Here is a 24033-nt window from a genome sequence, read left to right as displayed (position 1 = left end):
ATATAAAAAAAAATAAGCTATTTTTAAAGAAACTGCTAAGACATTTCAATACCAGCCAAACATATTTATCTGAGGATTAATCTTCATCTATTGAATCAGGCAAGAGCACTGCCATGCATACAATTATTTAATTAGCAGCCAAATCCTCTGCCAGTCAGCAGCCGTTCCAGGCATACTGATGGGGTAGAAGATGCAAATCTCACAGTCGTACTGCTTTTTCTCATTACTACTGCAATTAGCACTTAAATTGATGCTTTAAACATACTAATTTCTGGAATAATTCAGGATTTGTATGTTACCTGGGATCGCCTCACTGCAGAGCCGACACCAGATTGCTCTGCAAATTGAAGCACTTTTGAGCCAAATAACCATCATCATATCAGACTGAGCCAATTTGCATTTGGTTTTAAAGATAACAGAATGGCAATTTATGCAAATAAATTAAGTAAGTTTACTTCTGAGTTCTCCCTGAACTAATTATAACAATGTTCTAATTTTTCATCACATCTAAAACTTGGCTTGAAATCAGTGTATGTTAGGTTAGAAATCTGTTGTTGCTAACAGAAGCCTTGTTTTGGTTTAAATACATTGTTTTTATTCATAATTTTGATGGTAATTTAGTTAGAAAGATAGGCACTTATGACTATTTAAGTTGTTTTTTGTGCCAATTCTGAGTTCAACAGAAATTGAACAATCAGACTTTAATGCCTGTAATACTTATTTCTAAGTTGCTCAAAACTAAGTTCCACTGGAAAAAAAAGAATGACGTGGTTTAGAAGTTTCTTTAATAGCTGCATTTGCAAGTCAATATGTTAATTATGTCATAAATCCTGAATGTTTGACATGTTTAGGGTGAAACTGCTTAAGACTTAAAAGTCTATATATGCCAAATATTTCTGGCATCGTTCATTCATATTTTTGGCCTTTCCAAAGACGGTTTGGAGAAATGACCTATGTTGTCTTTTACAACATAGATTTAGCTTTCTATCTGTTACATGGTATACAAATAAGAAGCTTACTTAAAGAAATACTTTAGAATCTAGGAACAATAAAGTGATTAAAATAAAAAGGGAGGGTATAAGAACGTAACTGAGAGAACTGCATGAAAATCTACCCAACTGAAATTTATACCCAAGTGGGGAATGCAGCCTAGTTAGTGATGGACAAGCTACTGTAGGCCTTTCTAAGCTTCTTTAACAGCATTATACTGAATCAACTTCCAATAATGTCAATGCTACTACTAATTATTGTTACTGTAATTATTTTTAATATTATTATTGGACTCTCTTCTATATTAGGAACTGCATAAAGCAGTTGACATAATAATATCCTGCTTAATTTTCACAAAACTTCATGAGACAAGTATGATGTGTCCATGTTCATAATCACAGTAAATGGCAGACCGAATTTAAACCCAGGTGAGTCTGACTCCAAAACCAATGCTTTAAGTTAGAAAACTCTTGGTATAATTTCCCAGACAGAATAAGGAAGCTGTGAAACACAGAAACAATGGCCTGACCTGCTTCATTTTTACAGCTGGTAGCTCATTTTCCATCATGGAGCTGAATACATGGTCTTTCCCTCCACAGGCATGGATCAGTTCAGGAAGGCAATCGATGAGGCCATGGCCCCCACCACGTACACCCTTTACACCTGGGCTCCATTTCCTGAGAAATAATATCAACATTAACCAACTAATTCTTTCATGGCACAAATGAGAATTCCTGATGGTTTCTATTTTAACTGCATTTATTCCTTTACGATATCAGCCTTTATTTTAAAAGATGTTATGAAAGTGCTTTGTGATCTAAACCAAAATAAATGACCAGTTTCTCTTATTGCAGAGTAGATTTGAAGGATCTGAAAGTTTACCTAATGAGGTAAACTTACCTAAGGAGGACAGTTTTTTAAAATTAAGACTGCTGGGCGCCTGGGTGGCTCAGTTGGTTAAGCGACTGCCTTCGGCTCAGGTCATGATCCTGGAGTCCCGGGATCGAGTCCCGCATCGGGCTCCTTGCTCAGCGAGGATTCTGCTTCTCCCTCTGACCCTCTCCCCCTCATGCTCTCTCTCTCTCTCAAATAAATAAATAAAATCTTTAAAAAAAAAAAATTAAGACTGCTATCCAACTTTTTAAAGGCCATTATCATTAAGCTTCAAAATCAGCCAGCATTCTCTAATATATCAATCCAAGGCAGTATGGCTATGATGACGTAAGATGTGTAAATCAAAGGTGAGCTCAGTAACTACTTAGGGTTTACAGATAGGGGTGAGTTTCTATAGGAGGGCACTAATGTATACCAGTGCTTCCATGTGGATAAAGCACAGAACTAGAGCCCTGGTATGTCTTTTTTTTTTTTTTTTAATTTTTTTTTTTTTAAAGATTTTATTTATTTATTTGACAGATAGAGAGCACAAGTAGGCAGAGAGGCAGGCAGAGGGAGAGGGAGAAGCAGACTCCCCGCTGAGCAGGGAGCCCGACGCGGGGCTCGATCCCAGGACTCTAGGATCATGACCTGAGCCGAAGGCAGCTGCTTAACCGACTGAGCCACCCAGGTGCCCCCTAGTATGTCTTTTTAATGGATGCAGGCAAATGTCTCTAATATAATTACCTGAATAAAGTTTTCATTTTTAAGTTGTTGGGAACATACAATTAAAAGTACATTTTGGGAATCTTTGAGATTTATAGCACAATAGTGCCAGAGCCCCAAGAACATAGCCCACCTAAATCTTACCCTCTATTTCCTGTTTATATAGCAAGAAGAAAAATACAATTGAAATCATATAACTATAGTGCTTCTCAGGCGACAGCAAAGAACTGGATCAAATCTCCTAGACCCCAAGCAGCTTTCCAAAACAGATCTGCATGCTGTGTTGCAACAGTACCCTTACGTACCTACTTTACTGTTGAAACTCAACTCCCATAACTTTTAGAACCGTATTGGAAGGGTTCCTGAAACTGAACTGCAGCCATGAGGTGTCTGCTTTTCCCTTCTTCATGCCACCTGCTGCTGGTGTGGCTCACTCTCTGAACGTGCCTTCTAGTTTCCAGGACATCCCACGGTGGGGACTCACTCAAGCACCATGGAAATGACTGCCTTGGAACCCAGTACACTTGAGTCCAACTGAGGGACTTTCTGAGGAGACCCCCGTGTGTGTGTGAAGTTCTGGTTGGCATCTGTAACTAGATGCCTCAAATGAGTGCACCCCTTAGTCTAGCTGACAAGAGGAAGTGGGTACCTGATGGCAACCTGTTCTGTTTGTCTACATGACTGTGAACCAACATTGTAGCTGCAAAGCATCTCTCAAGTGAAGTGAAACACTGGTGTGAAACCAACACTTTCATCTAGACACTGCCAACCTTACTTGTAATATGTACTGTTCTTTTCCTTGCTAAAATATTTGCGGATATGTACACAGGACCTACAGGTTAAATAATCTGATGATAATATAAACCCTTCTTTTTAGTACGGGTTCTATCTCGAGCTGCTAGTATATGTAACTACCCAGTTTTGGACATTTTGTAGATTTTGTACAATTTACCTTTGACTACGGATTTCAGATCCCTCAAATCTACTCTGCAATAAGAGAAACTGGTCATTTATTTTGGTTACATCACAAAGCATTTTCATAACATCTTTTAAAATAAAGGCTGATACTGTAAAGGAATAAGTGCAGTTAAAATAGAAATGTATGTAATGTTGCAAATAGAAAACAAGAGAAGGTTAAAATGAATTGTGATTCAGCTTGTGGTAGATGATCAAATTCCAACTGAGACCCTTATATCACTAGGCCATGTCTCCCTCTGGGAAACAGGCATTTTCACTGTAAAGAATCAATATCCTAAGCACAACATGAAATTCAAGTGACAACACAGGTAAAGAATATATTATTTTTGAAATTAAAAAAGCCGATTACTTTGAAAATTACAACTATTACCTGAAAACGTGAAGATGGTGGTGTTCTATGTTTGGTACTGAAAGAAGAGAAGAGTCCTTTAACCACCGACCCTGGATCACCATCTGAACCAGATTGGTGATATTTAGGGCAGTCACCAGCCAGCCCTGGTTTGCAGCCACATCCAGCATTGCCTGAGCAGGGGAAAAAAAATGCACGTATTATAAGAATACCATGGCACTTCCCTTCTCCATTGGGGATCTCATGTTAACCTTAACAGAAAACAAACAAACATAAAATAAGCATTATACCTCTGAATTACTACAATCAAAATGAAAACCAGAAAGCAAACCACAGTTGGATTGGAAGGAACGAACCAAAACTCCCAATAGCATTTGTTACACATTACTTCCTATAAAGTGCCAAATATTTAGCTTTTTTTAGGGTAGCAAATATAGCCAGGTTATAATGGAAACCAGTAATAAAACAAAGAGAAAAACTCAGCGTATTTTACAAACAAATACCTATATAATTCACTGTATCAAAAGCATTAGAAGCTGCATCTGAAGAGTGAATCTCAGGAGGTCTTTTCCAAATTTAATATCAACAATGGTAAGGCAATGGGTTTTCTTGCCAAAAATTTATTTCCCCCCAAAAGCAGGCTGAAGATAGAGCCCTGGTTTTCAATAAACATACTACACTACATACTTAAAAATGGGGCAACCGCCAGTTGTCCAAGTGGAATGATGAGAAGCTATTCATATTAGTCTATACATTTAATCTAATGTTTTATGGACAAACAAACGGCTGCATTTGCTTAAGGCAAAACTAAACAGTGAAATCTTATTTAAACAAAGGAGAAGTTTACACAGGCAAAGCTATTTCAATTAAATTAGATTCTGGAGAATGCTGACTTAAAGACACATAAGTTAATATCATGATCTGAGGCAGCTACTTTATACAGTTTGAGGAGTGTACTGTCTTGTTTTGGGGAAATGAAGAGTGAAGAGAAATGAGATATACCTAGTAAATGCTGAAAATGACAGTATAATGGCAAACAGCTCATCACCAACAAAATATTTATAAAATGTTGTATAAATCTATTAGGACATTTTTGAAAATAATTTTTAAGGCATATTGTGCTAGCAAAATTAATTTGTCATACTACTTAGTACAGCGGAGGTGGACACATTTTCCTTCTAAGTTTTGAATTTCCTATTCTGTGTCCTCTCATTTAACAAAAAGTAAAATTGTTTAAAAAACATCTGGCCCAACTAATCTGTTGTCTTTCTATATACAGTAGAGGGAAATGGATCAACATTTCTGGCTATCATGATTAATGTGATAAAATGGTTAAACTGGGCTTTAGCACCCATGAGTCTACCATATATGATAAAGCCTCATACTGGAATAATAGATATATTTATATGTGTGCATATCAATGTGTATACATGTATGAATGTACATGTTTATCAATCTAGGCAAAATCCACTTCCATTCTTCCCATTTCTCTGTAGAGCTGATTAAAATGCTTTGCCTTTCTTTGAAGTATATGAGACAAAAAGATCATGATAAAAAAAAGCATTAGTTCATAAGTCACAACTCTTGAGTTCTGTAAGGCAAGAGAAAAGAAAAAAGAAATGAATAATCATATCTAAAGCAGTATCATGATAGTGTTAGAAGTTGTAATGTGGGGTAACTATGGCGATTTTACTTGTGATTTTACATTATAACTTGACTGGAAATAAATTCCAGACCAAAAGCTCACATACAAGAAGAGCGGGATGGATGGACCATATGTTTTTAACTTTGAAGTTTTCATGATGAAGTTGAAAGATTTCATAAAATTTATGAGCGTTCCCCACAATTTTTCATTGTATGATCCAGATGTGAAAATGTAAAAAATCATGCAAAGTGATTGCTTACATGAAGTAAATGAAAAGCCATGTCATGAATTGAAAACTATTATTTGTCTTGTTTTAATTTAGAGAAAAGCGGGTAGAGAGACCAAGAATCTGGGAGGAAAAAAGGTTTTGCAACTACCCAAATGCGGTGAATGAAATGTTGCTCTCTGCTCAATCACTCCCTTGTCGGGTCTGTTTTCTCTGCTCCACACCCCCACTCCCCCCATCACTGTCTTAGTGCAGACCTTCAACAACTCTCACCTGGAATAATACAACTAACCCTTTATTTTCATTCTCACCTAATTTTTCTTCAATCCATAGTTTATATGGTTACCAAAGTAAATTATCAGAGAGGTGACACGGATCATGTCATTTGTCTGCTCAAATTTCTTCAATGGCTTCGCACCATGTAGAGGACAAAGCTAGCACTTCTCTGCACAACAGTTTTGTTCTGTGATCTAGCTGGTCCTAGCTTTTCATTCTGGCCCCTTCCTCCCTGCACTCTTAATATGGCAACACTAAATTACTGCCATTTCTCCACATTTGCCCTTGCTCCTTATGTTCTCTTTTTGCAAATTCTGCTTTACCTGTTTACCTGGTAAATTCCCATTCATCCTTCATGTCTAGCTCAAATGCTACTTCTTACTGTGAAGGCTCCCTGATTCTTGCAGATGGACTGCAGACATTTCTTTCTTTTCCTGTGAGTCTGCTACTCTTGACACATGCCACCATTATCCTATTGTCATGCTCTGTTTACACATGTGCCCTCTAAACTATAGATTTCTTGATGGCAAAAATCTGAAATAGTCTGTTAACTCTAGCCCAGTGCCCTCAAGAAATATTTGTTTTCTGAGGAATATTGGTAAAAACCCAATTACAACGATGATAACAACATCCTGCCTAAGTTATTGCATACTTGCTGAAGAAAAAAATTCCAAGCTTTTAGTGTCAAACGGACATAGATTTGAGTCCTAATTTTGTCCCACTTACTATGTGAATCTGGGGAAATCTCTTAACCCTACTCTGCTAGACTTCTCATTTATAGAAGGGGTATTAAACCTCCTTATAGGGATGCTATGAGGGTACAATGTACTGCCTGGAACATAGTAAATCTTAAACAAACAAGTGCCTATTTCTAAAGTTTTTCTACGATATGATGAAAAGGACACCCTAAAATAGTCCATTCTTTCTAACAGGGATTTCCTTTGGGCCTTTTGGTGTTGATTTCTGCACTTAGTAGTATAGGACTTTGAAGGGCAGCACATGCAAGGTCAAGAGCAGGTGCATGGAATGGGCAAAACAGTTCCTCAGGAGGGGTGTCCAAATACAAAAGAGCCAGGGGAAAAGGCTAACGGCCGTCCCTGTGGTTCAGACCAAACTGGAGGATGTGGGCTTGGATCTCAGTGTGAGTGGGCAAGCCAGTGTTACTGTTCAGAGGTACATACCTAAAGAAGCTAAGGCCAGGGGATGGTCCAGGTAAATGGACTTGAGGGTCCTAATAGCCTGTACTGACATATCTCTGCATGACTGAGCCTAGGATGGATTCCCTGTGTCTCACTGTCTTTTATAGCAGTCTTCCTCAGGGATAAAGGCTAATAAGCATCTGCTCCTCCCCAGAGTGGGGCTGACTTTGGTAGCAGCTGGAGATCATGGCTCAGTTCCCCAACTCACCTCAAAGTCCCTTACAGAGATCTAATGCTCAACAACAAAGTTGGTTTTTAGTACACTGAGGAGATAGAACTCTGGACATTCTTTCCCAGCTTAGCATTAACATTAGGCAAATGCTTAATTCCCCTTTACCTCACATCCACTTTCTACTTGGCATTCTACTTACAGGGCAAAACTAGGATGATTCTAAGTATTGGGAAAAATGGATGGGCACTGACTGTGTATGAAACTTTCTCCTCCTAAGTGGGCATGAACTTCAATTGATTGATGATTGAGAATTCTTTGCCATTTCCAGCTGTGACAAAATGGAAATATAATTTCTAGCACTGTATTCATTTATAAAATTATGCTACAATTAAAATCTTATCATAATTAATAGAAACTGTGGAGCTGTCATTTGTTTATAGGAGAGCAGGTGATGAGCTTTGTTTTTAACACATTTTAACTGATCACTAGGAAGCCAGGTGAGAAGTCCAGGTAAGAACTCAAGAACTTCTGAAGTACCTGGCTTTATGCCAAGGTAAAACCACCACCACCACGAACTACAAAAATCAACCCCACCCCTCACTCCTAAAATAATAAAAAAATTAGAGTTTAGAAAATGGATGCTTTCTGGAAAAATTTTTTAGGCTCTAGGAGTCCTGGAGCCAAAGGCATGCTCTGTGACTTGAAACCAACTCATGTCCTGAACATTTATTTTGAATCAATTTCAAGAATTCCCTAAGCATATCAGGCTTGGTCTTAGCATTTAAATTCAACCACATTTTCATGGTGGCATTACTGCTTCTGCAAAGGACAGATTTATCAAATCTAGAGCTATTTTCTTGTCTTCTGTGACTATAGACTATACTTAAAAATGCAAGCTTGACAACATATCTCTGTAAGTATTATGGCAAATAAAATTTCATTCAATTATTAAAAGTTCCAAACAGTGCATTATATAGTTAAAGTCAAGCTATATAGACAGTATGCATATATGGTGTGAGTAAAATATTTGTATAATAGTGCACAGACTATAATACACTTTCGTAAATAGCTCACTTTAATCCATAACAATACCAAGTATGAGGCAGGCATTAGTACCGTCCTCCTTTCACAGATGGAGAAATGGAAGCTCACAGGTGTTCAGTGGTATGTAATCACACCAGTCACAAGTGAAATTAAGACTTGATCTTGGTTTTCCAATCAATTACCTGTGTTCATTACACAATATTCCATTACCTTTGAATGACTTACATTGACCTTGGCCTGTTTTTTTAAATTAAATTAAATTTTTTTTTAATTTATTTTAAGTAGGCTCCACACCCAATGTAGGGTTTGAACTCACGACCCTGAGATTCGGAGTCATGTACTCTACCAACTGAGCCAGCCAGGCGCCCCTACCCTGTCTTACTTATTTCAAGAAGGATTTAAAGTGGTTTACGTCTAACCTTTTTCCCCTATATAACAGAAAAATACAAATTCCAGACAAAATAATTAGGTGTTTAATCAATTACTGTCTCTGTAAGAATTTTATCAATACAATTCTCAAAAACTTTAAAATTTTTAAATAAATTTGAATCCATCATTTGGTTATAAGTACATCTTAATATTTGATAGGCAGGCATTACATATCTTTTGGAATCCAACTGAATTCTGGATTTAAACAATTCAAGGGTAATACAGGAACTTTGAGTACTGTGACTGAATTAAAGTCAACTGCGTTGGAAGGAAACAGAACTGCTGACCACCAAAAGAAAAACTATCATTTTATATACATCAAGAGGTATTAAGAGGCACGTAATACAAGAAGCTCTAAGGACCATTTTAAAAAAATTTCTAAATTTAGTTTGAAAAGTCTGTGAATTAGTCCTCAGTGTCGTCAAGGCTCTGTGGCTTGGCGTGGGACAGATGAGGCACCAGCTCCTCTACCCACAGCCCCCTTAGCATTCTGACTTATTCCCTCTCCTCTTCCTCCCTTTATCCTTTCCTCTCTTTAAGGAACTTTTTCTCCTTTTCCTCACATCGCCTGCTAGTCATCCTTGTGTATCTATTGGTGGCATAGGGATTGCAACAACCACATGAAAATAAGATCATGACAAAGGCTGAAATGGCTAGATAATGTTGCTACTTCTGTTCAAATTAGATGACATAAAGAATACACTGACAGAGTTTAAGATTTATTTAGTCTAGTATGAGAGAAAAAGATTTTCATTAATTTAGAGAAGTCAAGTGACTACTTATGGAATGTCATGAGAATGCAAAATACTATGGGAAGATCATCAGAAACAATGGAAGTCTGTGAAACTCACAGCCAAGAGGAGTCTAAGGACATGACAACTAAATGTGATGTGGTATCTTGAATGGGATCCTAGAAAAGGAAAAGGACATTAAGTACACTAAAGAATTCTAAGTATGGACTTTTGTTAATAATAATGTATCAATATTGGTTCATTAATTGTGACAAATGTACTTTATTAATGTAAAATGCTAATAATAATACAAATGTACTTTATTAATGTAAGATGCTAATAATACAGGAAGACCAGATGTGGGATGAGTAGGCCCTCTCTGAACTATCTTTGCAACTTTTCTGTAAATCTAAGACTGTTCTAAAATATAAATTTTATTAAAAAAAAACTATGGAAATTCATCCAAAGCAGCTTGTTAAAATATTAGTTGTTAGACATCTGCTAGAAAATGCACTATGGGGGGTGCCTGGGTGGCTCAGTCATTAAGCTTCTGCCTTCGGCTCAGGTCATGGTCCCAGGGTCCTGGGATCGAGCCCCACATCAGGCTCCCTGCTCAGCGGGAAGCCTGCTTCTCCCTCTCCCACTCCCCCTGCTTATGGTCTCTCTCTCTGTCAAAAAATAAATAAAATCTTAAAAAAAAAAAAAAGAAAAAGAAAAAGAAAATGCACTATGTAGTTCAAGGGCTCCCAGAAGTTTTACAATGATGGGAAAACCTGAAAAAAAAAGCTTTCTCGACAGAAGGGCATACTCCTTTAAAGGCTCAGGTCAGTTGCAAGTAATGATACAGTATTTTATCAATAATTAAAATGCTATAAGTACATTTATAAGACTCTTTTTCAATAGCAACAGTTGTTCACTGTAACTTTCTCCTGAACTTTTACCCCCAGAAGGTTAGCATTCAGGAAGCTCAGCTGCTGTCTAACAAACTTAATTAATCAAAAAGTCATTTCCGAGCTGTAACTATGAGTAAAAGCGCTTCAAGTGTGCGAGCAAGCCTACAAGTTAATCAAAATGCTAATGCAGTACAAATTAAAGTTGTGATTAACATTTCACAGTAGCTGCTTAAGTGAGTTGATCACACAAATGGGTTAAGCATTACTCATTTCCTACAGCCCCAACCGGGAAAAGGGTTGTTATGTGGGTATGAGGAGAGGAGCTGGGGTTGTAGAAGGCTCCTTCATAATAGCATCACATCATCAATAAACCATCACCAAATTCTCATACAAAAGCTTTCAGGTAGAGTCACCCAGGGGGAAATAGCCTTCCAAACTATATTATAGTCCTTGAAGGGTGATTGCCTATAAATCCACAAGAATAAGTAAAGGTGTTTAATACCTCAAAATCCACACATTTGTGTTAGTTTTGGAAATGCTACATGCATTAGCTCTGTGTTGCTTCTTGGAGGTGGGGGTGGGGAATGGTACCTTGTTTTGAGTGTTGTTTCCCGTGTCCTACTGAGGAATTAAAATGTACCTTTGATACATGCAAAAATAACTACTAACTGGATAATGATTCTATTTTTATTAAGTTTCTATTTTAATTTCAGTATGGTTAACATGTGGTGTTATATTAGTTTCAGATGTACAATAGAGTGATTCAACTGGATGGTAATTCTGCACCACAGTGTGGATCTTTGCATTTGGAAGAATAATCATTCAGGATGAAGTTCCTTTAGAATTATTTGCTTTTAAATAGTCATCCATTAATAAAACTTCATCAGGCTTCCATGGCAAGATCTGAGCTCCTGGCAGTCTTGCCAGGAAAGCAGTCTGAATTAGACTTTCCTGTCTGTGAATTTGATAAGGTCACACTAATGTTTACAATGAACAGACTACATTTGTTGGTAGACAATACAGATTTGGCAGATAATCTCAAAAACTTTGTGAGAATCCACACATAATAAATCTCCCTTTTCAATCCTCTCCTAATAAAGAACTAGAAAGGAAAAAGTGAAATATTTATTCATTCTATTCACCATGATATACTGAAATGTACTACATGCCAAGAATTATGTCCAAGTCTCCTTGTCAGTGACATTATAGTTATTGATACAGTTCTAGCCTACTTTGGATGATGCAAAATCCTCCAAATAATATGCTCATAGGATTAATATTCCTTGAAACATATCCATAAAACAGATATATTTAAAACTTGATAGTGTAATTTTCATTTTAGGATCCTTCAAACACTTGAGTTGCAGCAGTTAACTATTTTTTTTTAACTTCTTTAGATTACAGATTGCTAAATATGTATAATCCAATTTTGGAAGTCTAGAAATTATTTACTTATAAGCCACCCATCTTTTTCTCCAAATGATCTGAAGCAGCTTTCTGAAGTCTATTGTGCTGTACCGTTCACTTAAAGATAATCTTTTCATTTGGTCTAATTATAAGCATTTAAAAGTGTGAAAGGATTCTAAGAATATACAGAAGATTTTATCTGCCATTTGCTATATCAAAACATTTCTTACAAGTATTGGATTAAGGATTTGACCAAGTACTTCTTTTGTTAAGCTTAGCAATACCTGGCCTACTTTCTCTGCTAACTGTATTTGACTCTATGATTCTAAAACTTGTTCACTTAATTGACACTGACATTCTTTAATACATTGAAAAGCCACTGAGCATGTGCTTACTGCACCCTTAGGTAAATACTCCTCAAAGGTTACATTAGTCTTGCTCCATGGCAGCTTTATCTGCGGGCATCATCAAATATTTCTATGCTTTTTAATCTACTACAAATAGAAATCATTTGTTAATGGAAATATAGACCCGGCCATAGTCATAGTATTTCTCAGTTAAAAGAATTAAGTCAATGAAAAATATTCTTATCATTACATCACCTTTTCCCTTATCCTATTCTTTCCTGTTCTCAGACTCGAACACGTGCATACATATATATCTTAAATTTATTGATTCAAATCTCTTAAAAATAGATTGAAAATGCAGTATGTTTTCAGAGTAGCTGTAGGTTACAGAAAAAATATAATACTGATTATCTGAAATGTAATGAATGCACTTTAAGTTTATCAGAAATGGTTTACAAAGATGTCAAATTATTGTTTTGAAGTTTGGGCTAAACAACAGTTTCGCCAATAAACTTTTAGAGATTTGTTTTTGCAAAATTAAGAAGGTTCTCTGACTGGAGAGAAGTATAAACACCTATTCAATTCATATATTTCCTCCCCTTTATTTTTGACTAGCACAATTTATGATAATTGATAAAGCCCTATTAGAACATGTTAGATGGTAACTAGACTATTGTGGTGATCATTTTGCAATGTATACAAATGTCAAATCACTGTTTTGTACATATGAAACTAATATAATACTGTATGTCAATTATATCACGATTAAGAAAAAAATTCTCCCTGCCTTGGTACTAAAAAGACCCAAAAGAACAAAAGCATGTTAACATTAATTTGAGTGGCATATGAGCTACATATTATCTCCTGTATGCAAGGGAAGAAAGGCTGAAAATAGTAGTTCCAAAAGACCTGGGCATTAAGGAAAATAATGCAAAATGGCAGCTCCTATATTTGAGTTAGATGCAAGAATTTATAAAACAATGGAAACTTACCTGCCAGAACATAGCTTTTAGGCACTGAATCACCTAGATTATTATCGAAGCAGCTCCCCTGGCTTACCTTTGCCTACTTTCACTAGGACAATGGAACACGAATTCAATCTATATAAACATGTGCCTTGCCTGGTATACAGAATATACAGAATATAGAACTTTACAGTCTTCCTCAATAGTAAAGAGGAGATGTCTGCTATTTTTGGGGTGTTGGTAGTTCTATAGCTTGGGGAAAGGAATCGCTGAGATTGTCTATTGCTGCTAGAAGTTTGAAATTTTTCAAAAAGAACTGGTGTGATGGACAAAGGCTGCTTTCAGGGGAGCCCCATTAGTTGGTGGTGATTAACCAGTGAAAGAAGCCAAGAACCTAACCTAAGCAGTGAAGGCCAACTTTGAAGAATGAAATAGAAACATAAAATGTGTGTATGTGTGTTTTAATAGTATATCCATGCATAGGTTGTTCTAGTATGCGTATACTACATTACAGGGATATTTTATAATTATGATGGCATTTCTCTTTCCCTTGACAGTTATATCAATAATCTGATCTTTCTTCCATTATTTCCAATTTTTGTAGTTTTAGGGGAGAATGTGGGGAAGTAAATGTTAATTCATTGGTGTATCTAGAATAATATAAAAACCTTGAGAAAGAACATAAGCAGTTGATATAAAAAAGGCAAACAGGCTCGCATCTACTGGACACTGTAGAGTGATATAATAAAGCAATTACAAATATCAGCAATATTAATAAGTTGCTCTTAGAAACTGGTTAAAGTAACTATACAGATTGTTGAAGGGAACTAGAGTAAATAAGTGGAGGTGATTTGAGTATACATGAACAGGGAGTGATGAATTCAAAATATTATTCATAGTCTAGTGGGAATTCTTGGTTTTAAAAAAGTAGAAATTCCTATGAAGTTCTCATATTTTAAAACAAATTCTTACTAGACCATGAGTACAATTTTTAAATCCATCCTTATAGGACAAAGGGAATCTGATGAGATGTACCTTTATTACATATACCAACCTATGCTGAAAACTGTTTTTTGATGTGATCTTGGGAAAATTACTTAGTGTTCATCTGTAAAATGAGGATAATTGTATTACTTCATTAGGTTATTATAACAAATGCAATGTAAAGCAAGTAGAACAGAGCCTGGTACAAAAAATTCTCAAAAACTGTTCAGCACTATCATTGTTAATGATGGTCTGTCTTATGGGCCATCATTATATAGTGATTTTTTGGTGTGGGGAGCAGGGATAGTGCACAATTCTCCAAATAATTCTGGTCAAATTTGGTATTTATATACATTAACTCCAATTTAAATTTGGAAGCAAAGGTCTCCAGATACCTTTCTAATCAACCTACAGTCACATTTCTGTGTATGGTCTTCTTTCATAGGATAATAGAATCATCTTATAGTCTTTAAAGGCACTGATGCTAAAGTCTTTTAAAATAAATATTAAAATACACACAGATATTTTGATCTATTAAATTTAGGCTGCAGCAGCGTTAGCTGACAGGTCAATCTATTTTCTACCATGTCTGAAAGAAACTTTCCTAAATAGCCCAGCAACCTGAATGCAGAATTGTACTTCGAAGTACACAGCCCTCTGGTTCTCAGTTCAGAGTCAGCTCCTCCAGCCCTGGTTTCCCTTTTTCCATGAAACACTTGAAGGCATTCAATTACTGGGAAGTTTTGCTATAAATACCAAAGAGGAGGTAGTGGGAGTGACTAAGATATAAACCTGTACCCTTATACTATTTGGCTCAATATTTTACTTAGTTTTCATTTAAATGAAGATGATTTTAAAGATTTTATTTTTAAGTAAAAAGGAAGATGATTTTAATGTAAAAACTTACAGCACTTCTTAGAAAAGATCAGAGATAACAGATCAGGATTTAAAATCCTGGTATTTCCACTGGTTTCAGTATGGACTGCCTTGACAAATCACCTTTAACAAAGTTATTTAACTTCTCTGAGCATCAATTTCTTTGTCTCTTGATAAAAAAGCAGCAGAGAGCTAATCAAAACACCAGACACCAGTGGTTCTGGCTTTGCTGTCAAATTTGGAAAATTTTGCCAAGTCAGTTTAATTTTTGATACTTCTTATTTGTAACCTTCTCATAAAAGCTAAAAAACATAAAGTTTTCCTTTGGTACATCCAGCACAGAAAGTATGTCCTTTCACTTACAACATTTTACAAACATATATTATAGTTAACAGGATCAAGAAGAGGATTTCAAAGGCGAATGGCAAGAATAATCAATTCTGTGATTACTCAATTTATAAATTAGAACATTTTAAGCAGATTTTTAAAACTGAGATATGCACAGTAATTTTTACTTTTATTTTTGTTCAGCGGGATGGAAATGGAAATACTAGTAATAGTAACATATTAAAAGGAACCATTACAAAAATACCCAAACCAAAAAAAATGACTCAAATGATCTAGATACATAATTTCAATGGGTACAAGTAGGGAGGGCAGGCTGTTTGGTACATTCTGACTTCAAGCAGGGAAGTAGGACTACGCAACTATGTTTTTCTTTTGTGAAAGATCCCCTAGGACATGGGTAGTCAAGAGTTTTCATAATCTAAATGATATAAAAGGTATGTTTCTATAAAATAAAGAGCATTAAAAAGCTTTAGAGTAAATGACTATGATAAAGCAAGGAAAGAAAAGAACTACTAAGAATGAGAATACTAAAATAGACCTATTTCCTTGAGTCCTCAAATCATTGTTTAATTTATAAACATTAACTAATGCCCTATTCTTGTAAGGTGTTATTTTTACTCAGACTTGAGGGGTTAAGTGACTTGCCTAGCACCTTATACTAAAACAAGAGCAGAACTGGATTTATGGTAAGAGCTGGTAGCACTGAGTCCCACACACAGACCCAAGGTCAGGCTCATGTCCCACGAGGGTAGTAGTATAATTTTCAATCAGCCAGCAGGGCTGCAGCTTGGAAAACTGCTTGAACCAATACTTTTTAAGGCCGACAATATCCACGTTATCAAATGAGAAAAATAGGGTACAATAGTAAAACTGTCAATCAGCCACAGAAAATTTTACCAACTCTTGATTTTCTCCCCAAAATCTCCACTGGCAACCCTAATATTCTTTTCTCTTCCTGGCTTGCCTACTTTTATTACAATCTTACAAATTACAGGAGTGAGAGGATTTAGGATAAATCTAAAGTTTTTTACCAGGTGGCTTCTGAAAAGCCAACTCAACATTTAAGATGATCATAACTAATAATTTATAATAAAGAAAATTCCACCACAATGACTATAGGGGAGTCATTAAATAAACTATGACCTTCACATGAAGGAATATAGTGCAGCCATTAGAAATCATGTTGAGAAGAACATTTAGTGTTAAAGAATATTTAATGTTATAAATTATTAGGTTAAAAAGTTTATAAAACAGCATGATAAAAATCTGCAAAAGAAAAAAGTGAGAGAGCATGTATGTATATGCATAAATGTACAAAGAAAAAGAGCTGTTGAGCTTCCACGGACAAAAAAACCAAAACACAACCATTGTACTCTAGCTAGTAAACTTGGTTTTTGTAGGAAAAAGGGTTAGTAATTCTAAAATGACATCAGGAGTATACTAGGATTGAGGAAATAGTAAATATGTTTTGAATAGTAAGAGCCAGGTTTTTCACAGGTGGAGAAAGGACTTATAAATTTAAAAAGAAGAGTGAAATGAACCTTTTGGTACTGGATTGGAATTGGAGGTATTGGAAATGAACTCATGGTTTTGTAAATACAAATGTTTTCACACACATATACATATACACAGAGATAAGTAGATATGCAAATGGGTAGAGATGTCTGTCTGCATACTTATATTTCCTAGCTTTGTCCAGTGGGTAGGTCTAGAGGCAAAGATACCCAGATAGTGCTGGAGTCAATAAGCCTCCAGATTTTAGTCTCTAAACTATTCTCTAATAAAAAGAACCAGGGCTCTTTGGAAACATGGCTGATTCCAGTGCTAGCACAGGCAGAGGTACAAGATGGAAGACTGCAAGGTGATGTTAAAATAATAATGTGTACATGTCAAAGGGATAGAGGAACCAGTGTGAGAGGCCCCAGTGGTTGATGCTGAGACAATCTGTGCAGCAAAATAAATAATGATAGCAATGGATATTACCCAATAGAATAAAACAAAAACTCACGAGTCTATACTTATATAAATAAATAAGTGAATAAAATATAAGTAAATAGAGAAGAACAAGTTCTTCCTTCCAGTAGAATTCCAGGGAAAATGGAAACAGAAAATCAGAATAGTAATAATTGCTTCAGGCCAAAATTCACCAATGGACTCTGAAAATAATGTGGCAAAGTATGATAAGAAACAGGATATTTGCATAATCTCAAATCTCAAAGCATCTCCCCACAAAATACATATTAATTTCAAAAGGCAAAGAAGTAACTACAGTGGAGTAGTGTAACTACAGTGAATATATATATATATATATATATAGGATGGATATATATATATATATATATATATATTCCATCCAATTACGAGGAAACATTAGGCAAACCCAAACTGAGGGATAGTTCTATAAAATAACTGGTCAGTACTCTTCAAAAGTGCCAAGATCATGAAAGTCAAGGAGACTAAGAGAAGTGACTACTAAATGCAATGTGGGTTTCTTCAAAAAGCAGGAAAGAATTTCCAATGGGCAAAAGACAGTAACTTCAACAAATGGTGTTGGGAAACACCGAGAGCAATATGCAAAGGAATGAAACTTGACCACTTTCTTAAACCATACAAACAAATAAATTCAAAAGGGATTCAAGACTTAAATGTAAAACCTGAAACCATAAAAATCCTAGAGGAGAGCATAGGCAGTAACCTCTCTGACATCAACCATAGTAACTTTTTTCTAGATAGGTTCCCTAAGGCAAGGAAAACAAAAGAAAAATAAACTATTGGGACTACTTCAAAATAAAAAGCTTCTGTACATTGAAGGAACCAATCAATAAATCTAAAAGGCAATCTACAGAATGGGAGAAGATATTTGCAAGTGACATATCTGATAAAGGATTGGTATCCAAAGGATTAGTTATATAAAGAACTTATATAAATCAATACCTGCAAAACCAATAATTCAATTAAAAATGGGCAGAAGACATGAACAGATATTTTTTCAAAGAAAACACAGAGATGGCCAACAAACACATGAAAAGATGCTCATCATCACTTATCATCGGGGAAATTCAAATCAAAACTATAATGCAGTATCACCTTACACCTGTTAGAATGGCTAAAATCAACAACACAAGAAACAACAGGTGTTGAAGTTGTGGAGAAAAAGTAACCCTCTTGCACCGTTGATGTGGGAATGCAAACCGGTGGAGCCACTGTGGAAAACAGTATGGAGGTTACTCAAAATGTTAAAAATAGAACTACCTTATGATCCAGCAGTCACACTACTATTTACCCAAAGAATACAAAAACACTAATTCAAAGGATACATGTACCCCTATGTTTATAGCAGCATTATTCATAATAGCCAAGACATGGAAGCAGCCCAAGTGTCCACTCATAATTGAATGGATAAAGAAGATATGGGGTATGTGTGTACATGTCTTCCTAGAGAGGTAAACCATGTGCTGCTTACAACAGGATGTCAAAAAATATCTGTTTATTATAGCCTTACTTCCCTAATTCCTGAAAGTTTGTACTTATTCTATTTTATGAAATATTCCTATTCTTTTAGATGATATAATTAAGTTTTTTTATGATAATAAAAATGTTAGAAGCTAATTTTAAAACATTTAAACATTTCAGAAAAGCATAAAGGAGAAATTAAAAACCACCCACAATCCTGCTAGAAATGGCTTTTGGTGGACACTATTCTGCATCTTCTCTCTAGGTATATTTGCACATATAGATATTTTACATACATGTAGAATTCACAAATGAAATTGTAATATTTTATAGCATTCTGTAACTGGAAAGATACTTAGGTTATTTACAAGTCTTTAATTTTGTAAATGATGCTATAATGTACCTCCATGTACACAGACCTATTTACTCTACCTTAAAAACACCCTAAGTTTTTGGGAAATTTTAAAAATTGTTTTTTATTACAGAAATGTCCAAAAAAGGTAAAATGTAGAAAATCAAATCTCTCATCATCTCACTCCCTTAGGAGCGCTTCGCCAACACTGCTCCTCTCCCAATCATCTCTCAGTAAATGGCAGCTCCCTTCCTCCATTTGCTCAGGAGAAAAGCCCTGGAAACCTCTTTGGCTCCTCACTTTCCCTAAAAACCATTTTCCAATTCATCAGCAGATTCCATTAATTCTGAAAAAAAGAATACAGGAAACCAACCAATTCTAACCAATCTCACACATACCAACCTGGTCCAGCTGCCATCATTTCATGCCTAGCCCTAAAGCACTCAAGGTATGAAAAGTTCATTGATAGAGTTTCAGATTCCACATTGCAACTTTCAAGAAAAACCACATGTCAAGCTTCTATGTAGTGTCAAAAAAGAATATCCCCAATTACCTGAAAAGGCTATGAAAAATACTCTTCCCCTTTCAAACTACGTATCTCTGTGAGGCTGGCTTTTCTTCATATACTTCATACTTTTTTTCATAAAACATCATGTTGTAACAGACCGATTGCAAAAGGAGATATATGAATCTAGCTGACTTCTATTAAGCTAGACATTAAAGATATTTGCAAAAATGTAAAATAATTTTATACTTTTCACTAACTTTCTTTATTGTCTTAGAAAATAGTTACCTTTCCTGAAAAATCATGTTATTTCTATTAACATATAATGGGTTTGTTATTATTTTTAAATAACATAATAAATATTTGAGAATTTTTCAGTTTTAATTAACATGGTAAATATTCATAAATATAACCAACATAACCACTAGTGAACCACTGCTCTAGCAGCTTCCCTCTCAGAGTAAAAGCCAAAATCCTTAACGGTTTACAAACTCCCTACCTTGACCTGACCCCATTTTCTCTGAGAAAATGATCTCCATATCCACTGCTTCTTAACTTCACTTCTAGTGCCCCTTTCCACCTACTTTACAATGGTCTCCTTTATTTTTCTTTGACTATACCAAGTAAGTTCCTACATGAGAGACATGGCACTAGCTTTTTGTAGTTTTTGGAGTATACTCACTCAGATAATCCTATGGCTCACTCTTCTTTTAATTCTTTCTTTAATGTTACTTTATAAGCAAGACAGTCCCTGAACACATTTAAAGTAGTGAAAAACAACACTTTCCATCTTTCTCTAGATTTCCTTTATTCTACTTTATTACTTAAAAAAACCCAACAAAACAGCAGTTATCACCCCTTCACTTATATTTTTAAATGTCTTTTCCATCTCAAGTGAAAGCCCATAACAGCAGGCAGTCTTTTGCTTGTTCACTGCTGTATGCTCAGTACCTAGAAAAGTACCTGGCATTTACTTTTACTTTCAATTTTCATCCAATGGTAACTGAAATTGTCATCTTATTGCATTTATATTTGCCTTTTACTTTGAAAATTCTTGATTTGATTCATTAGATTTTTCTCAACAATGCTATGATAAAATATTTTAAATGCAAGTATATTTTATTCTAGAACAGGGGGAAAAAAGCAGAAATGATGGGATAAGATAGAAGCATTAGACTTTCATACCTGACATACTCTGAGTGCTTGGTCCAAGACTGTTTTGGTATCAGTGTCATAATCTGGGCAGGGCAGCATGGTTCTGCTGAGATGTGCCTGTAGTAGGAGATGTGCTTTGGTGTGAGGGCTATCAAATGAATGAGGATTAGATTCAAAGGGAAGACATTTTGCCAGTTCACTATTCATATGATCTTCATTATGTCTTACTGGCAAATCTGTGTATTCTTCTGCATCCTGGGAAAAAAAAAAACACACATACACATATATATACATATAGAAATAATGTTGGATCAAAAGTATAATAATTAATGTACTTTTTAGCTTAACTACTGACATTTAAAACATCGTTTAGAAGAACCATAAGGCAACCAATCATGCCCCTTAGAACTTTGCTTTATTCAATACTATTATTAATATGTAAGTGCAAGCTAATAATGTACAATATATCTGAAATGCATGAATGCTCTTCTTATTTATACAATCAACAAAAATAACAGAGGACCTGCTGGGCATCACACAATATACTTAACACTGGAGCCACAGGAGTGAACCAAAGAGTTCCTCAGGGACAGATAAGTTCTACAAAGTACAATGAATGTTATTATATGGTAAGTACAGGGTACTGAAGGGACATTCAGTTTGGGGACCTACTTATTTTAGAGAGTCAGGGAAAGTTTCTTGGAAACAATGACATTTAAGTTAAGATCTATAGGATGAGTGGAAGGAATATGGCAGGGCTGGGGCAGGGAGGTTGAGGATAAGATTGGTGAAGTAAGAAAAGGATGAAAAGAAGAATCATTAACTTAAAATTTATTGTAATAAATCAGATTAAAATAAAGTGATTTGAAATTGAGAGTTTCCAGTTCCACATGTAAGGAGCTTGGAAGTCACCATTCTAACCTAACAACAAGTAAAAAGCTGAACAAATTGAAAGATCAACAACTCTTCTTGGATCCATAAAAGAGGAGAGGACATGGGGCAGACTGCTGCCCCCAAGATTGGAGATATAGGCAAATACAAGGAGTCATAGCTAACAGAAACAGATACTCATGAGCAGAAACCACCAAGGGAACCAGTGCTGAAGTAAGAAAACCTGAGCTGTAACTGTTGAATTGCTGGAGGATCAGTGTGGACAACTCAGAGTTAAAAACTCCAGGAGGACCCAGTCTTAGGGGAACCCCCCAAATATTGTGAAATTTACCTTCAGGAGCTTGGCCAGATTCCTATGGGAAATATCAGAGAAAAATTTGCTGGAGCTTCCAGCAGGAGGTTCCAGCAGGGGGTTTCCAGTTTGAAATATGCCAGAGAATTCTGTTCTTAACAAGGCCTGCTCTCAGGAGAAACTAGTTAACTACAGCCTAACCTAAGGTACTATTAGAGCTTAAATGACCTGGGGTAAGGGAAATACCCAACTTCAGCCACTGTAATCGTCCTGCTCCATCTAAGAGGGGAGAAAAAACCTGAGAAACACTTCACACCTGTGAAATTCACAGTACCGAGGCCTGGCTCACTAAAAGACTGAGACCTAATCATAGAACTATAGCATATTTCTCCCCACTTCACCAGCACATTACTAAAGGCCTATTTACAGCATTTTTTTTTTTTTACACAAAGTACATTATGTCTGGGTATCAAGAAAATATTACAAGATATAGCAAAAGGTAAAAACAAACAAACAAAAAACCCTGCCACAAAATGAAAAAAACAAAAAAACCTACCCAATTTGAATAGACAGAGCCAACATAAGAATGGCAGAGATAATGGAATTACCAGACTGGCAGCGATATTGGAATTACCAGACTCGGAATTTAAAACAACTATAATTAGTTGCTAACCAACTAATATATGCTAAGGGCTCTAATGGATAAACTAGATAGCATTAAGAACTGATGGGCCTGGGTGGCTCAGTTGGTTAAGCATCTAACTTCAGCTCAGGTCATGATCTCAGGGTCCTGGGATAGAGCCTGGAGGCAGGCTCCACACTTAGCAGGGAGTTTGCTTGTCCCTATGCCCCTCCCCCCATTTGTGCTCTCTCTCTAATAAATCAATACAATCTTAAAAAAAAAAAAGAACAGATGGGCAATGTAAAATGAGGTGAAAATGCTAGAAAGAACCAAAAAGAAATGCTAAAGACAAAAAACACTGTAACAGACATGAAGATCTTTGAGGGACTTACTAGTAGACAGGACATGGCTAAGAAAAGAACTTCTGAGCTAGATGACATTATCAATGGAATTTTCAAGAACTAAAAAGCAAAGAGAACAAAGACTGAGAGAACCAGAATAGAATATCCAAGGACTATGAACAACTACAAAAGGTATAACATACACATAGTGGGAATACCAGAACAAGAAGAAACAGAAGAAATATCTGAAACAATAATGACTGAGAATTTCCCCAAATTGATGTCAGACACCAAATCATAGATCCAGGAAGCTCAGAGAACACCATGCATAATAAATCCAAAAAATCTACACTGAGGCATATCATCTTCAAACTTTGATTCCAAATAAAGAAAAAAGTCCTGAAAGAAGCTAGAGGGAAAATACACCTTATAGAGGAACAAAGACAAGAACTATATCTGACTTCTCAAAAACCATGCAAGCAAGAAGAGAGGGGAATGAAATATTTATTTATTTATTTATTTATTTATAAGGTTTTATTTATTTATTTGACAGAGAGATAGACAGAAGAGCACAAGCAGAGGGAATGGCAGAGGGAGAGGGAGAAGCAGGCTCTGCACTGAGCAGGGAGCCCGATGAGGAACTTGATCCCAGGACCCTGGGATCATGACCTGAGCCAAAGGCAGACGCTTAACCATCTGAGCCACCCAGGTGCCCGGGAATGAAATATTTAAAGTGCTGAGAGAAAAAACTCACCAACCTAGAATTTTGTACCCTATAAAATTACCCTTCAAAAGTGAAAGAGAAATAAAGACTTTCTCAAATAAAAATTGAGTTAATTTGTTGCCAGTAGACATGACTTATATGATACATTATAAGAAGTTCTTTACAGTGAAGGAAAATAATATAGGTAAGAAACTTAATCTAAATAAAGAAAGGAGAGAATAAGTGAAGATAACATAAAAC

The 24033-nt window shown here is 35.8% G+C and overlaps 1 protein-coding gene across 1 annotated transcript in view; it reads right to left on the bottom strand.

The window, feature by feature from the left end:
* ASCC3 (activating signal cointegrator 1 complex subunit 3) overlaps positions 1 to 24033 on the bottom strand; it is a 358425-nt gene that overhangs the window by 5599 nt on the left and 328793 nt on the right. The window contains exons 37-39 of the mRNA XM_021693642.2: positions 20954 to 21178; positions 3938 to 4089; positions 1520 to 1667 (exon numbers count right to left, since the gene is read on the bottom strand). Of these exons, the coding sequence (XP_021549317.1) occupies positions 1520 to 1667; positions 3938 to 4089; positions 20954 to 21178 (525 nt within the window). The remainder of the gene's footprint in view (positions 1 to 1519; positions 1668 to 3937; positions 4090 to 20953; positions 21179 to 24033) is intronic.

Source organism: Neomonachus schauinslandi, chromosome 8, assembly GCF_002201575.2.
Source record: "Neomonachus schauinslandi chromosome 8, ASM220157v2, whole genome shotgun sequence".
NCBI classification, from domain to species: domain Eukaryota; kingdom Metazoa; phylum Chordata; class Mammalia; order Carnivora; family Phocidae; genus Neomonachus; species Neomonachus schauinslandi.
Note: the sequence above shows the minus strand (reverse complement) of the source record. Positions and strands in the feature narration are given on the sequence as shown.